Source organism: Antechinus flavipes, chromosome 3, assembly GCF_016432865.1.
Source record: "Antechinus flavipes isolate AdamAnt ecotype Samford, QLD, Australia chromosome 3, AdamAnt_v2, whole genome shotgun sequence".
In the NCBI taxonomy this organism is placed as follows: Eukaryota; Metazoa; Chordata; class Mammalia; order Dasyuromorphia; family Dasyuridae; genus Antechinus; species Antechinus flavipes.
The window spans coordinates 516,168,363-516,183,237 of NC_067400.1; the positions used below are offsets into that span (position 1 = coordinate 516,168,363).

Here is a 14,875-nt window from a genome sequence, read left to right on the forward strand (position 1 = left end):
CTCTAAACACCGCACCACCTAGCTGCCCCACAAAAGCTATACATTTTTTAAAAGTATGCTTCAATCTTAAAAAAAAGTAATTAATGATGGGCCATTATTCTAGAGTAGGGCATCTTAAACTTTTTCTACTTTTGACCCTTTTTCACTGAGAAATTTTTATATGACCCCGGGTATATAAATATGTAAAATAGGTATACAAATCAAACATTTACTGATAATAAATCATAATCTACTGACCCCTAAATTCAATTAGAGGACGCCATATGGGGCTGTGACCCACAATTTAAGAAGGGTTGTAGAGGACAGTGAGACTGAGTTCTAGCATAGGGAAGCATAGGAAATTTTAGCTTGGCTCTAACTCTCAGTTTGTGCTGTAACCCTAGTCAAATCACTTCATCTAAGCCCCAGTTTCCTTGCTTGTTCTGTCTCTTGCGCAATCTCACTGTCAGATTCATGTGAGATCAAGGATGTGAAACCATGTCAGTGTTGTTTTTGTAGTGGTGCTGGTAGTATTTTTTCGCTAGTATCTGACCCCTTGTTGGGTCTTCTTAGCAAAGATATTGGGGTGATTTACCATTTCTTTCTCCAGTTCATGAGGAAACTGAGGCAGAGTTAAGTGACTGGCCTAGGCTAGTAAGTGTCTGAGGCCAGATTTGAACTCAAGAAGATGAGGCTTCCTGACTCCAAGCCTGGCACTCTGTGCATATGGCACTACTTAACTGGCCATTATAAGTGCAGAAGTAATGAAAAGACACTAAATAGGCAGAAGAAACACACACCATATACTTGGAGATGTCCCTTCTCCTTTCTGAACCATAGCTCCTTCATGTGTAAATCTGCAAAATGGGTTGTTTGGGGGCTAATCTCCAAGGTCCCTTTTCACTTGTTATGTTTTGTGTTCCAAGCCCCCCTCCAGTTCTAATGTTGCAGGATTCAAAGAGATTTCTCTCTCTCACTTTGGGGCTGGGGTCAGAGAGAGGCATTCCCACTTTGGAACCCTGTCTCAGTGGATTTTCTCTAAGTTAAGATTCAGAGGTATCAATCTGGGCATCTGATCCAATCCAGAGAACCCTAGGAAGCCCAAGGATTCCCTTTGCACCTGCTGGGAGTTCCCTGGCAGAGAATCAATCAGTTGCCTAACCCAGTTTGCTAGCATTTCTATTTCCCAAAGAGAAGTTGCTGGCCAGGGACCCAAACTTTCAGCTTTAGAATTTAGAAATGAATACATAGAAAGAAAAAAAAATCAATTCTATGGCTGAAAAATAGTCATCTCTCTCACACAAAGCCTTAGAAAAAATGCTGGACACTCACCTATAGTACCATAAGCTAGATAGACAGTGTAGTGTAATAGAATAAGCCCTGTACTTAGGAGTCAGGAAACCTGGGTTCTAAGTAAATCATTGTCTTATCTAAATAATCTCCTTGGTGAAATGCAGGGATTGTCCAAAGGACATCTAAACTATAATTAATTCAGTATCTAACATCCTATTATTCTAAAATCTCTTCAAGTTCTTATACTGGATGTTCTAAGTTCTCAAGTCCCTTCTAAGGACAAAGGCATATTAAATTCTGATTCTGATTCTAACCATTAACTTATCATATGACCTTGACCAAGCCAAGATCCCCTCCCTGAACTCCATTTTCTAATAAAAATAATCCTTTCCATCTGACTTCTCAGGATGGTCATGAGAATCAGATAAAATGAAGCATGCGAAGTGACAGGCAGAGACTAAATGGCTACCAAAAGGTACGTTTCAATAGATCTTATACCTCTGAAACCATGTATTTGAAGGTCCTTTCCAAGTCTGACATTTAACATCTATGTGGTATATTCCCTTTCAATTCTAATGTTCTATGTTCTAATATTTTAATGTTCTAAGGTCCCTTCCAACTTGATACTCTATCCTAAGGTTCCTTCTTCTCCAGACATTCCATATTCTAGGACTTCTAGCTCTGACATTTTCTGTCTTGTGTTCTAAGGTCTGCTCTGATACTCTGTGTTCTAAAGCCTTTTCTAACTCTGACATTCTATGAATTCAAGCATGTATAATTTCTCCAACCTTTGATCTCTTAATATGAGGGCTTGTCCACAGATTACCTATTGCTTATATTTTAGTGTCCAGTATGATGTTCTGTGTTCTAAGGCCTCTTCCAGCTGATATTTTGTGTTATGTGTTCTAAGGCCCCTCTTAGTTATGATATTCTATAATTCCAGCATGGATGACTTCAACCTTTGACTATATTCTTATCTTGAATGGAGGGCTTGTTAACAGAGTAAACCTATCAACCACTATTAGGGAACCACTGTTCCCCTGTGATTTGCCTTGTTACCCAAGAAGGGATTTCTGTATTCTTTTCCAATGTAGAGATTTTCTTTTCTAGATTAAGAACAGGTTTAGAGTACCATTACAACTTCTGGGGGGAGCCCATCTCCACTGTGATCTCCATCCCAATCTTCACCCCAGAAGTTGAGAAAGTGTATACCCATGCAGGGAAAGCCAAGACAGAATGTGGCACTGTGGTGTACTTTAATGCAAACACTGTGGATGAGTAAAGTACTTTTTAAACCTTAAAAGTATTATAAAAATGTGTTGTTACTTATTAATATTTTGCTCCAGATTTGTTATTCCATCATTGTAGAAAGAATTCCTAGTGTGAAAACTTTCTGTGAATGCAGATTATCAACTCACCTATGAGATATAGTCTTAGAGTATTCCCTGGGGTGCTGAAAAGTCAAATGACTTACCCCCTCATCACACAGTTGGAGGAATTAAGATTTAAACCTAGGTCTTTCTGATTCTAAGGCCAGGTGTCATTAATCCACCACATAAATGCTCCTTTATTATTACAAACAGTTTTGAGTTAGCTCAAGTTGCCCTTCTGAACACTATTGTAAAGCCTTCCATTCTTCATCACTTCTATAAAACTTGGGGGCGGCTAGATGGTACAATGGATAGAGCACCAGCCCTGGAGTCAGGAGGACCTGAGTTCAAATCCAGCCTCAGATAGTTAAACACTAATTAGCTGTGTGACCCTGGGCAAGTCACTTAACCCCAATTGCCTCACCAAAAAACAAAACAAAAAAAACCCCAAAACTTTTACAAAACTTTCCCTCTTCCAAATCTTCTACCTAATTGTCACCCACACAGCAACCAGCAAGCTCATGGCACTCAAAGGCACACCCCTCCACCCCAACTCAAAGCACCCTCCCCCAGTTCCCCAACAGCAAACCCAGGAGTCCAACCCAGAGCCCAGAGCATGGGCTTTGGGGGATGTTCTTAGCACTGCTAACTATGGTATTTTTACCTTTGTTGAGGAGGCTGCTGACTGGCCAAAAGAACCGGATGCATAGCCACAGAGAAACTATGGGAGCAGAGGGAGGGAAAGGGCGGGACAGAAGACAGAGAAAGGGTGGGGAATAGAGAAGGAAAAAAAAATACAACAAAAAGTGAAAAGAGGAAGTCCTAGAGCTAAGAGAGAGTCCTGAAATGGGGTTTCTGGCTCTGTCCCAGTGCTGAGAATACTGTCTGATTATGATGGGGGAGAGGGGAGGGAGCATAAGAGTGTGAAGGCAATATAGTTGGCACTTTTTAGCAGGGTTCAAGAAGAGGGAAAGGGGGTACAGCCCATGCACTCAGTTTACAAACCCCACTAAATATCCAGTATTAGGACTCCATGTTTGAATGAAGAAAGGAAGAAAGATGAAGGAGTAGGAAACAGAAGAGAGAAAAAGAGATAGGAGAGAGGGAGGAAAAAAGAAAATGAAGAAAAGGAGGAAAAAAGAAGAAAACAACAGAGAAAAAAAGAAATGAGGGAAGGAAGAAGGGAAAAAAGGGAAATAAAGAAGAGAAAGTGAAAGAGGAGGGAGGGGGGAAAAAGAGGAAAGAGGATATCCTATTCTCATTTCAAATGCCACATGCCTAAATCTGAATGCATTATCATTTCTTTTAAATCTGCCATTTTACTAACTTCCCTATTTCTACTACTGACTCCACCATTTTCTGGGTAAAGAAGGCTCAGAATGTCAGCTCTGACTCTTTCCTCTTCCTAACTCCCTACACCCAACCAACTGACAAATTGATTGAATTATTCCCTTGAAATCCAATCCAATCCAAATAATTCTTTTTTCCAATCCCCTTTCCTAACCCATCCTCATAGCTGCCAAATTGATATTGCTTTAAAAAAGGTTTTCTTGTATCTTCTCTATTCAAAAATTTTCAATGGCTCTATCTTGTTTCTAGAGTAAAATCCAAAATTATTTTATCTTTGTATTCCCAGTTCCTAGCATAATGCATAGTGCATATCCCACACATGATAAATGCTTATTAAACCTAATCAAATTGTTATAAGAGGGAGAAAGAAAGAAAGGGAGAGCAAAAAATGAAGAGGACAGATAAAAGGAAAACGGGGACTGTGACTGTAGAGGAAGGAGGAAGAAAGCATGGAGTTAGTACTGGAACAAATGTTCCAACTCAGATGTGGGAAAGCAGAACTAAACTTGTCAAGAGAAAACATAGAACTACTACTCCCTCTCCTCCATTTCTCATCTCCTTTAATCCCCTCCCCTTCAATTCAAGTTGTCCTTCAGTTCTCCTCATTTACCCAGTTATATCTAACTTTTGGACCTTTCTCAGCTGTCTTGTGGAAATGCATGTGTCTCCTTAGCTTCAGGAACAGAAATTTTACCTTACATCTGTGGCCATCCATCTATGCATCACTCCCTTAGTATGTCTATCCATTCTTCCTTACTTTATTCCACTCATTTGTGTATTCATGCATTTACCCATTCCTCTGTCCATCTATAATTCATCCATCTATCCATCTATCTGCCCAGAGGTGTGCTGATGTCAGCTTCTACCAGGTCCCAAGAATAAATTATTAAATTTTCAGTGTTAGTATTTACACTTCAGAAATTAGCACTAAAGGAAGGGTTGAAAAAAAATGTTACTAATGCAGATTAAATTAAAAGGATGTCATGCATTTTCACAAGCTATTTATTAAACATTTATCAGTACATCCCTGCATCCATCTTTCTTTCTATCCATTCATTCTTCAGGAAGAACCCAGAAGAAAAGGTTCACAGTTGAGGGGGAGAAAGGCCAAAAAGAAAGCAAAACAAATCCAATCCTGCTATATAGATGACATAATGGAGGGAGGAAGGGCTAGTCCAATGGAAATTCTTACCAGTCTATTTGTGCCTGTTGAAATCTGGCACCAATTTTATCAACATTATCCTCCCTGCTCCCTAACCCACTCTTCCCCCAATTATCCTGAGTCTCATGGGAACTAAGAAACATTTTTTTCTGGAGAAAAAAAAAAAACAGGAGAGGAAGAGTCCACTGTATGAAAGACGAGGTATAAAGACCAAAGTCATGGGCAGATTCCAAGAATATTTTTTGCAACTTATTTTATCAACTTATATGTAAAGGAAAAAGTGAACACCACTAAGGAAGAGATCTCAGTTTTGGAAAACTTCCCAACATCTTCCTTCCAGCTCAAATACTGTATATTTTATGGACATTCCAACTATCACATTCTGTGTTCTAAAGTCTCTTCCAACTCCAGCATTCTGTGTTCTTATACTTTCAAGATTTATACTTTTCAAGATTCCTTCCAACTATAACAATCCATTTTCTATGTTCTGAGGCTACTTTCAGTTTTGGTATTCTATGATTCAACCCTACTTCCATCCTCAATCCTCTGTCTTCTGTGACTCTCACCAGAGTTGATCAGACTGTCATTGAGTTGTGTATGTATTTGTGTGTGTGTGTGTGTGTGGGGGGGTGTTAACATTTGGCACACCTACTCCCATCTACCCCTTCCTCCAGACTTCCTCCCCTTCCAATAGGACCCTCTCCCAAGCCCAGGGTGGAAAGGAGATGGCCAGCCAGGGGCCCCTATCCCCAGACACCTGTTACCATGGCAACGTCGGCCTGGAAGATCTGCTTGACAAACTTGTTCCTTGAGGAATGGACCAGCTGTATTATGTCACCATGGAGAGTGTCCCGGTTTTTCTCCAGGAAGCCTGTAGAAGTGGGGAAAAGTTACAGGAGAAGTCACCTCCTACCCCAAGAACTACTCCTGCCCCTATCAAAATAAAATGCACTAGGGTTGGTATGGCTAGGGTAGGGGAGGTGTGAATGTTCAGAACTACAAGGGACCTTAGAGGTTGTCCAGTCCAACCCGCTCAACCTTCAGAGGTGGATCCTGAGGCTGGGAAGAAGCTGTCTTGAGCAAGATCACACAGGGAATTGTTGGCAATTTCATCATGGCAGCACTGCTTGGGGCAGGTGCAGTGGAAAAGGAGGAGGTGAGGAATTTTATAAATGATAAAATTGAGGCCCACAGATTAGAGGTGACTTGCCTGCAATCATCCGGATAATGAGTGGCAGTAGGCAGTAGGAGATATAGTCTTTGGTTGGGGTGATCTTGGAGAATAAAACAACCTCCGAATGAATATAACCTAGATTAACTAGTCCAAGTGTATTAATACCAGTAATTGACTCATCTCTTGATCAACAGAACAAGTTACCCCAGGGATAACAGCACAATCCTATTTGAGAGTCCATATCGAAAATTACGACCTCGATGTTAGATCAGGACATCCTAATGGTGCAACTGCTATTAAAGGTTCATTTGTTCAATGATTAAAGTCCTATGTGATCTGAGTTCAGACCGGAGAAATCCAGGTCAGTTTCGATCTGTAAATTCATTTCTCCCAGTATGAAAGGACAAGAGAAATAGGGCCAACGTCCCTGATAAGCCCTAGAACCAACAGATGAATCCATCTCAATATCCTAACTCAACCTCTACACCCCCAAGAACAGGGTTGTTAGGGTGGCAGAGTTGGCAATTGCATAAAGTTTAAGCTTTTATTACCAGAGGTTCAAGTCCTCTTCTTAACAAATGTTTACACTTAATCTTCTACTCTATATTATGCCCATTCTCCTAGCAGTCCCCTTCCTAACACTTATAAATTATAAATTATTATTTGCTTACACCTACGTCTACGTCTACACTTGTATGCTTGTACGCTTGTACATTTGTATGCTTGTACTCATGCCAGTTGATGATTTGCTACAGATTGTGCCGGGGGGAGAGGGGAGAAGGAGAGTATAAACACATAGTCTATTGAGGTTAATAGTAATATAATAATAATATGTCTATTGATCATTAATTATATCTATAATATAATTGATTATAATTACTTAGCTGGGTCTTCTGTCTGAACCTAGCACCCCTTCCATTATACCATATGTCTTTGTCCTCTTTTTTGACTTTGTCTCTCTTTTTCTGTTCTATTCATGTATCTATACCTATATATACATATATACATATACATTTGACTTTGATATATCCTCAGTACCTCCTCTATATACATATAGAGGCATTCCATATAAATATATGGAGAAACATTACATAGATATATTCACATATAAACATACACATATATACTCATCTACATATATAGGGACTCCATATATGTATATATTTTATTTGAAAACTAAATGTATATATTATATATCTATATATATTCATGGAGTACCTATATGTATGTATTGGTGTGTATTGGTGTGTACATATCATAAATAAATATTTGTATTTGTATATATACACATGCATATAGATATCTATGTGCCAATACATGGTGTTATGAGTGTGTCATACATGCATGTATAATACACACACAGAGAACATACATGCATGTGTGTGGATATTTATGTAACATGCCTGTATATGTGTGCTATGCATACATATACATACATGCATGTACATGTGTATATGTGTAGACATCTATATAATATGCCTATGTATACCAGATATGTGTATAAGTATGTGCATTTTGTATACACATACACACACATGCACATTCCAATACATGTTTGTGTGTTTGAGTATATATATATATGTGTATAAATTATTTGTACATGTGTATATGTATGCGTGAGTGTGTGTGTATATGTGTGTATGCAATTTTTCCCAATTCTGGTGGAGGAGAACAGAACCCATCCAAAGTTGTACTGGAACTAGCTTGAACCATTTTAGGAAAGCTGATTGTATGTTCTCTAAAAGCACTGACATCTCAAGAAATGACCAAATGCTGAAACGATGGGGTTAGATTAGATAACTATTTTTAAAACACAAAACTCCTAGCCCTAAATATTATAATCATAAATTATAGAGAGGCAAATTGTCTAAATGGAAGAAAAAACTTCCTAATGATGAGAGCTATTCAAAGACAGAATAAACTACTTCAAGATGTAGTCAGCTCCCCAGTATAGGAAGTTTTCAAATGTTGGATTCCATATATCTGAGTTCTCTCTTACCTCTGAGCTTCTGTGATTCTATGGGGTGGTCAGTGCCCCCCTCAAGAAACACGAAGAAGGAGTTGTGGGTAAACATAAGATTCCAGGGCATTTCTTGTTCCCAGGGACCTCCCTTGCCTCCCTCTTTCTTTTATTTAATGACTTCCAAGGATGGGGGGGAGGAGTTAACAAAAACTGCTTGCTCCCTCCCTCTACCTATGGTTTACAACCAGGTTTTCAACCACCAACAAAGAGAACCTCTTAAAGCAGTCTGAAGCTTCCTTGCGTCCCAGGGGTTCAGGAACAAGTACCTTGTGTCTCATAGTAGACAATTCCAGCAAAATGATTGATTCCAAACTGTGTCTCATGGTTGTTCTTTGGTGGGATGTAGTTGTTGTTGAGCTTGTGCTGAGAGTTGAGTTTATGCAACATGGTTGTATCCGTTCCCTGCAGAGATCAGGCCTCCACTGTTGAACCAGCCTCATTCCTTTTCTTCTTCAGTTTACCTCCCCTACACCACCACCAAGTCCCTGATTTCAGTTCTGACTCAATCCATTTATGACCAGTAGAATCTGGGATAAGTTATTTCTCATGATTCAGTTGTGTCCCCTCCCATCAGCTTCTCTGCTTGGCTGACTTTAACAACAGCATGTCTTCCCCCAAATGAAATTTCATCATCAATTCAGGCTTTGTTATATCCTCAATACTTCCTCAGTACCCTCAGCTGCCTCTCTCCTCTAATTTGAGGACTAAAGGAGGAGCAGAAAATCTAAAGCCTTCTTTTATAGAGGTTTCAGAATGATCCAACTATTTTCCACAGCTATTTTACTTCATTTTGATTTTATAAACATATTGCCTGGGATGGGGTAACCTATGGTGACTCACCTGTACCTCCTTTAAGTTGTTCTGTATTGTTTCCCCTATTAGATTAAAAGCTTCTTGGGACAGAAATTGTCTTTCTTTTCTTTTTTTAAAAATTTATATTCCCAGTATTTAGCACTATGCCTGGCATATAGTAGATTAATTTGTTACATATGTTAAATAAACAATAATTGTTTATTGATTATGCCGACAATCTTGATCTGTTGGTAAAACATTTTATGTTATAAGGTCCCTTCTAGCACTAATATTTTATAATTTAAAACAGCGATTCTCAAAATGTAGTTTGATTATTCTTGAGGATCTGTAAGACCCATTCAAGGAAGTCTGCAAATATGATGACTTCATAATAACACTTAGATGTTTTCATTTCTAATGCTATAAGTATCAATAGCTATAAGATATAAGATAATATAATATAAACCAAAATAAGAGCTCTCTGCATAATATTCAGTAATTTAAACATAAAAGGAATCCTAAGACCAAAAACTTTTGAAAACTGTTATTCCAGAATGTTTACATAATACTATGCACTTTGCTTTTACTCTTTCACACATCTCCCATGGTGGTGGGAATACCAGCCACCATGAAGTGGAGTGTGGATACCCTTCCCCTCTTGCTTTTCCTCTTTTGGCTATAGTCAAAACCCATTCAGCCATCCAGGCTACTCAACTGCTACACAATTCATAGAGCTTGTGAACATGAGAGTTGTTAACTCTACTGTTTTCCAGTGAGATGGAGGACAACTAAGTCTACATCTGCGCTGACACAGTCACTATCTTCTAAGGTCCTCCTAGATGTTTTATGTTCTAAAAATCTGTGATCTAAGAGCTCTTCCAATTTTAACACAAAAATTTCTGAGTTTTCCTGGAATATGATGAATGGGTAAAGGAATGGTACTCTAAACTCTACTCCCACTCCCTCCCCTGTTAATACAAAAACACACATATGTTCACACTTATGCATACACACCTTAGGGAATTTGCTCTCTTCATCAATAAGGGAGATGATGTTCATGGGCTTATTGGCAATCATGTCCAGGGCTTCCTGGTTGTCAGTGAACTCGATATGGAGCCAGTCAATGTTCTCTAGGTTGTATTCTTCCTGCTCCAGTTTGAAGACATGCCGCACAAAAAACTGTTGCAGGTTCTCATTGGCAAAGTTGATACAGAGCTGCTCAAAACTGGAGGCCAAGGAAAAAAGGAAGAAAGTAGTTATGGAGGAGACAATGGGGTAAGGAAGCCAGGATAAGACTGTAACCACTCTTTTCTCAAGAATGGAGACTCCTACTTGGTAGGGATGGGAGGCACTTAAAGATGAAAGTTATAGCATTTCATTGTTATAATTTCATTTCCCATAAAAAGCATCATATTGTATTAGAAAAAGCAAAAGATTAGAACTCAGAAGACCTGGTAATTTATCTTGACTCTATCACTAAATTAACAAATCCCTTCCTCCAAGTTTTAGGTTTTTTAGTTTAGAGCTAGAATGGGGTTTTAGAGATTAATTTACTCAGTCCTCTCATTTGACAGAGAAAGAAACTGAGCCTTAGGTAGCTAAGAGCAGTTCCCCAAGATCACACTTTAGAGTTAGACTCCAAGCCTCCTGACTCCTGTTTCTATATATATAGAAAAGCCTATTTTCCAAGGCAATTATTAGAATCAAATTTTGTATTCTTTTAATGTATTTGTCTTGAGGGCTAGCTTTATGAACTGAAACCTAGAGAGAGACAGTCACAGAGCAGGAGGAACAGGGGTATGAAAGAAGCAACTTTGCACACCCCTAATGATCAGTTCAACTATAGAATTTAGATGTTAATGATATGCTCTCTTGATCCCTAAGTCTCTTACAGCATCTGAACGTTGATTGCCCATTTACCCAACTAGACTTTAAGCCCTTTTGAAGGTAAAGATTGTGCCTGAGGCTGTACCTGTTCACAGTAAAGTTTTCAAAGCCAAAGATGTCCAAAAGACCAATCGATCTTCGTGTGTTTTTCACGCCTTGAGTTGGAGGTCTGTAAATTGCAGCATTGATCTTGTCTACAATCCACACAAAGAGCCTCCCATAAATTCCCTGAAAAAAAAATCAAGATCATGTCTGGAAAAGAGGAAGTCTCATTTATCTTCTTCCCTGGTCAGATCAGAGAAGAGTAATGATAATGTAAAGAGGTATGATCAGGGAAATCTTTGAGTAAATCTTAAGTAAGGAGCTCTCCAGTCAAAGTCATGAAAATACAGGGTAAGATCCTCTGTTAATTCATAATCAGATGGAAAAGAATCCCCATTAAGTTAATGGACATAAAGGAACTCTTAGTGATTGGCTGAGTCAGACACTTCTACTTGCCTATAAAAGTCAGCTGATGATGCTGTTTGTACTTATTAGCTATGGAAGATTTGCTTGTTGATTTTTTTTGTGCTTTCTTTAAAAATTCAACAAAGGGGAACACCTTTTCATCACTAAAAATAGTAGTGGCTACTTATAGCAGAAGCACATGATAAGAGGAAATTTGTGCTTATACGTATCTGAAAGTGAAGTTCAAGAGCATTCTTACTGGACCCCAAGATCTTAGGTAGGGGAAGTGGGATTTTTAATTCCCTAGGGAGGGTAAGTGGAGAAGAGAGATTTTCTTGGCAATCATGATTTTGAGGACTGTCTCGGGAGTAACTCCAAGTTTAAGAGCTCCTGAATTTGAGTAATATTTCTTAATACATCCTTGTTCCTATAGAAGAAAACCATGAAGTTACTTCAGATCTGATGAGGAGGTCTTTTGTGCAAGAAGTTCCAAAGTATGTTTATCTTATGGGGTATCTAAGTATCTTTTGGGATATCTAAGTATCTTTTGGGTGATATTATGTGTCCTGGAGAGACTGTGTAGGACTCCATTAGAAAGAAATACTCCCAAGAATGACAGGGAGTGGTCCCAAATTCATTCTTAATTTAATTTCCTTCCACTGGGAAGGAAAAGTGGGGGTGGGGGTGGGGCAATATGCCAATGAGTTATTTTGAGTGCTTCTCTCTCCCCCCCCTCTCGTATTTGTTCATGGGCTTATATGAACTTTTAGCATCTCATAGCTTTTATTTAGGGGTAAAATAAAAGTTGTTTCATGTTTAATAGCCATATGTTTCTGTGTAGGACTTTATCATCCACATTTGGTACATGTTAGAGTGTACCTAAAACATGTTCTAATGAAGTTTTATTTTGGAAATTTTGCCAGATCACTTCAGGTGAGTCAAATGAACCAAAGAAAGAACTTAACCTTTAAGGGTCAAGTTCCTAAGTTATGATACATGCTACATATGAGTTTAGATACTTTGTAGAGAGGCAGCTTGAAAATCCCTCATCTCTAATAGAATGCGCTATTTATTTCTTTCTCTGCCTAAGAACTTTAGGGTTTGGTAATGATGCCCTTGAACTCCCCTTTCAGATCATTTATAAGCATATGACTCTTCCTGCCATGTGTTTTTGCTGTAAGTTACTATTGCTGTTCCTGGTGGTGGGTAATAAAAACATTACCCCCCTCACCTCTTTGCTATACCCTGGAAAAAGTCCCAAAGCAAAGGTCAAAAAGCAATTAGGTTATAACAACAACAATTCACACTTAAATCATACTTCAAGGTTTGCAAAGCATTTTATACAAACCATATCATTTGAACCTTACCATAACCCTGGAAAGTAAGCTCTATCATTATCTTAATCTTACAAATGAAGAAACTGAGACACAGAGCAGTTAAGTGACTTGTCCAAAATCACACAGCTTCTAAGTATCTGTGGCAGGATCTGAAACTAATTCTCTGTGACTCCAAGTCAAGCATTTGCCATATTGCCTGTTTAGTCCTATTTTGCATTCAACTTCAAGTATCACTTTTTTAAAAAAAAATTATTTTGACTGATACCTAAAGAAAAACAATTAAGCACAATAGTTGTGGTTGTTCAGTCATTCAGTCACGTCCAAGCCTTCATGACCCCATGGACTAGGCCCTTCTGATCTCCACTATCTCCCAAAGTCTGTCCAAGCTCATGCTCATTACTTCCACAATACTATCTAACCATCTCATTCTCTGCCAAAAGCTTCTCCTTTTGCCTTCGATCTTTCCTAACATCAGGGTCTTTTCTAAAGAGTCCTGTCTTCTCATTATGTGACCAAAGCATTTAAGCTTCAACTTCAGAAGCAAAACAAATTAACTACCTTTGAGAACACATATCATATTCCACTTTTATGGTCTTTCATCTAACTACTGAGAAGAGAGATGTGTATTTCATCATCTATTCTTTGGGACCAAGACTAGTCATTGCAATTAATCTAAATTGGGCTATCTATAGTGTTGTTTTCACTTACTTTCAGTGAATACCTTCTTACCCTGGTTCTGCTCATTGAACTCTGTTTTAGCTCATATGAGTTCTCCCTTATAATTTATTATGGTACTATGGAATATTATATTTCTTTCATGTACCACAACTGTCCTGCCATCCCTCAATTGATGGGTACCCATTATGCTTCCAACTTTTTTGCTACTCAAAAAAAGTAGAAAATACATTTTAGAAGGAGGATTGATACAAATGGGCCTAAGTTCTCCATCCCCACCCAATGACTCACTGTGGCATGAACATGACTCCGGGTAGTCAAAAGCCACTAGAATAAAGCACAAAATGTCCTAGAACAAGGAGCAATAAAGAGAAGTAACAGGAAGGCAGATTTCGATTTTGGTAGAAACTCCCTAAATATCTGAGCTATCCCACAATGGAATGACAGCCTTTCAAGTCATGGATTCCACATTACATGTAATGTTCAAGGAGATGTTGTATGACCACGTTGGAAGGATGCTGTAAGGGAAATTTCTATTCAAGAAGGGGATGGACAAGATGACCTCTGTTATTCATTCCCACTCTAAGATTCTCTGATTTATTTATTCACTTTGCCAACCTTGATTTCCCCAAGTTCATCAAAGTATTCCTTTGTGGACAGTGTAAAGTAGAAGAGGATTGAGAGCAGTGCATGCTGGAGCCAGCTCAATTCTGCTAACAAGAAGCAATTGTTAGATTTTCAATGTGAACATTTTCACTTTGGAAATCAGCAAATGCTAAAAAATCAGGGCTTGATTTTTTGTTTTATTAATAGTCTAGGTAAAAAAGTGATGGAGAAAATGCTAACAATGCAGATTAAACCTAGAAGTATATCCTGAGCACATTTTTATTTTCTCAGACAGCCAGTGGTTAAACATATTCTAGCACACTGCTGACTAAACCTCCAAAATAAGGAGTAGCCTACTTGAAGAGGGATCAAAAGGAATTTATTTCTCCATGGTAGTCTAATGCTAGATCATAGGATACAGAAAGCTAACTGGGACCCAATGAAAGTTATTGACTGTTGAGTGGTGAAGGAGGAAGTTAATATGGCAAAACTTATGTTTTGGAAAAATCCCTAAGTGACTTGTTGAGGGTCATATAGTTTGTAAGTTGCACAGATAGAGTTTGTTTCCAGGCTTTCCTGACTCCAAGCCCAATATTCTGTCTCCTATGCCACTTATATTAGCAATTACTCAGATAAGACTTTACTCCCTGACTCCTCTGCAGAATCACAAAGAAACCTTAAAAGGAAAAGGAAGAAAAGAGAATTATTGAAACATTTCTTTTAAGTGTAGAGAGGAGAACAGAAGGAAGGTTTTGAAAGGGAACCATGACAAGCTCGATA

General features: G+C 38.5%; 1 protein-coding gene across 1 annotated transcript in view; it reads right to left on the reverse strand.

Annotated features, from left to right (window-relative positions):
* MYO7A (myosin VIIA) overlaps window positions 1–14,875 on the reverse strand; it is a 151,872-nt gene that overhangs the window by 98,242 nt on the left and 38,755 nt on the right. The window contains exons 10-13 of the mRNA XM_051987061.1: window positions 11,116–11,258; window positions 10,158–10,368; window positions 8,618–8,753; window positions 5,919–6,025 (exon numbers count right to left, since the gene is read on the reverse strand). Of these exons, the coding sequence (XP_051843021.1) occupies window positions 5,919–6,025; window positions 8,618–8,753; window positions 10,158–10,368; window positions 11,116–11,258 (597 nt within the window). The remainder of the gene's footprint in view (window positions 1–5,918; window positions 6,026–8,617; window positions 8,754–10,157; window positions 10,369–11,115; window positions 11,259–14,875) is intronic.